This window comes from Phyllopteryx taeniolatus, chromosome 12, assembly GCF_024500385.1.
Source record: "Phyllopteryx taeniolatus isolate TA_2022b chromosome 12, UOR_Ptae_1.2, whole genome shotgun sequence".
In the NCBI taxonomy this organism is placed as follows: Eukaryota; Metazoa; Chordata; class Actinopteri; order Syngnathiformes; family Syngnathidae; genus Phyllopteryx; species Phyllopteryx taeniolatus.
The window spans coordinates 21,271,234-21,273,703 of record NC_084513.1 but is presented as its reverse complement, the minus strand read 5'-3'; the positions used below and the strand labels follow the sequence as shown (position 1 = coordinate 21,273,703).

Here is a 2,470-nt window from a genome sequence, read left to right as displayed (position 1 = left end):
GGCAACAGATCTATATATATATACACATATATCGAGATGTGTGAGTGTGTGTCACTGCTGACATCACTGAAGCCCAGGTTGTTTTTCTAAATAGATTTCAGACAAAACCATGTCCACATAATTGAGATTAGAATGTTGCGTTACAGAAACATTGCACTGACATTTTGTCATTTTCACATAAATCTGTCCGCCAAATTAACAATATGCGTGACGGACGAGACTGAGCAACTTTTATTTGTGTACCAAACTTTTACGTTAATGGTGGCTTTTGAGCAAGATAGCTGATTTTTCTTCCGTGATTTTTGGGATTTTTCTTCCTGAATATTTCACGCAGGCCCTGTTATGCGACGACTGTCACCTTGAAGAGCCACGCGTGGAGAAATATTTACAATCTAGTGTAGCATCCAATTGAATTCAAACAAGCATAGAAAAAGTGATCGATTTGTTTTATTTGGCAAAATCTTAAGAAAGAGGAAAAGTGAACATTTCATTAGATTGTGCGTTAGAAATTGGAGGTACTCATTTTGCATCCACGCTGCAGAAGTGACAGGTGGTCCCGAACGGAGCCAAATCCAATTTCCTTCACTGAATCAACGTACAGCCGCCAAAGTAAGTGACAGCGGAGTCGATGAATTTGCCCACGACCCGCGTGGACGCGCCGGTCACCTCCCACAGGTGCTCCCGGGCCGCAGCCGCCACCGCCTCGGGCACCACGAGTAGCAGCGTGGACGCCGCCAGGAAGACGCCCCACGCCAGGAGCACCGGGGCGAACCTGCGCACGTACCGACGTGACGACGCCGCCGCCGCCGCCCTCTCGTAGGGCACCGTCATCTTGTCGACGTCACAGAGCCTCACGGCGTCCCACTTTTTGACGTCGAGCGGCGCCACTTCTGGGGGTGTCCGAGCAGCGGGAGGCGTCGCGTCCCCGGTCGCCTCCTTCTTCAGGGCCGCCAGCGTTTGTCGGAAGTCGTGCATGCTCTCCAGAAAGCCGAGGGGCTCCGTGACGCCGCGGAAGGCCTCGGCCGCGGCCAGCGCGCTGCTCTGGCGGTCCAGCGTGTCGCGCAGCCTCGTCATCTCCGGCTCGAACGCCTGCATGACGGCCAGCCTCCCCGTCTCGAAGTCGCACAGGATCTCGCTCTTCTTGCTCTCCAGCGCGGCCGCCAACTTGTCGAAGTAGTCGCTCGCCCGCTCGGCGTCCTCGTTGACCGCCTGGAGCGCCCTCTTCTTGGCGGCTCGCAGCTTCTCCAGGCGGGCGAGGGCACCCGGGCACGGCCAGCCCTCCACGCCGCGCAGCAGCTCGTCGAGGGCGCGCCATTCCCGCTCGTACGCCTCCTCCAGGGAGCAGAAGCGGTGGCCCCGGTGCTCGTCGGCGGTCGCGCAGCAGCCGCAAATGAGCCCCAGGTCGGTGGCGCAGAACATGTTGAGCGGCTGACCCGCGTGGTAGGCGCACACGCCCGTCTTGGGCGTCACCTTCAGCCGGGCGTACTTCTCCACGATGCCGCGAAGGGAGTAGTTGACCTGCAGGCTGCTGGCGCCGTTGTGCGGGCTCTCCTTGCGGCACGTCGGGCACTTGAACGGCGACCGGGAGAAAGCCGAACCCCGGGGGGACTCCAGGAGAGTCTCCAGGCACCTCCGGCAGAAGCTGTGCGAGCAGAGCAGGACTCGGGGGTCCTCGAAGAGACCGCAGCAGATCGGGCACGTCAGCTCCTCCTCCAGCTGCTCCATGTTGGGCTCCTGTCAACACACACACATTTAGAAAAAAAAATGTGGCTGTCACGTTGGAGCTTCCCCACCGCGGGACTCATTTGCGTGGCGTGACTTGTCGTCTCCGCGAGAACGACGTCGAACGTAACGTAGCGTTTGAAATCTCAAAATGGACGCGCACGAAAAAACAACAACAACCGAGAGCGACGTCGAACCCCGAAAAGCACCACCGCCGTCGCGGTCTTCGTGACACATTAAGCGGGCGATAGTAACGAGTGGTGTTGGGGAGGGGGACACAAAAAAAAAAAAAAAAAAAAAAAAAGAGCCAAGAGCTCACTCACCAGCTGCTGGGCGACGACGCAATCAGGGCGATTGTTGCCGAGCAGACTTCATCAACCTACTTCCGGGTTCACGTTTAACCCCGTCCGCGCCGGACTTTGGAAAATTAAAACGAATCCATAACAAACACTCATTCGTCTGTGTTCTAATAACAAAACCTGGTCACCTTAAACAACACTGTACATTGATGTATTATTTATTTTAATGAAAGTTTACATGCAGCGATAATCATTTTACGTTTTTTACCAACGATGGCTTTTTGTTGACAGTCTCTGAGAGCCGAAAAGAGGCGGGAGGGGCTGTTGCCATGCAAAACACGATAGCGTGGAAAAACTGTCAACTTGGGTTTTAAGCCCCACTTGCGCACATAGTTGTGCCACTTCTGCCACTACGTGCGTGAGAACATATCGGGATCAAATATGCATAT

General features: G+C 55.1%; 1 protein-coding gene across 2 annotated transcripts; it reads right to left on the bottom strand.

Moving 5' to 3' along the window:
* Positions 1–427: 427 nt before the first annotated feature.
* trim13 (tripartite motif containing 13) lies at positions 428–2,173 on the bottom strand. 2 transcript variants are annotated; one of them, XM_061792067.1, is made up of 2 exons: positions 2,046–2,173; positions 428–1,734 (listed from the first exon to the last, which is right to left on the bottom strand). In XM_061792067.1, the coding sequence occupies exon 2, from the start codon at positions 1,723–1,725 to the stop codon at positions 583–585; it is 1,143 nt and encodes a 380-aa protein (XP_061648051.1). In that variant the 5' UTR covers positions 1,726–1,734; positions 2,046–2,173; the 3' UTR covers positions 428–582. The 2 variants fall into 2 exon arrangements, with proteins under 2 accessions (XP_061648051.1, XP_061648050.1); XM_061792066.1 differs by lacking the exon at positions 2,046–2,173 and adding an exon at positions 1,903–1,985.
* Positions 2,174–2,470: the final 297 nt, after the last annotated feature.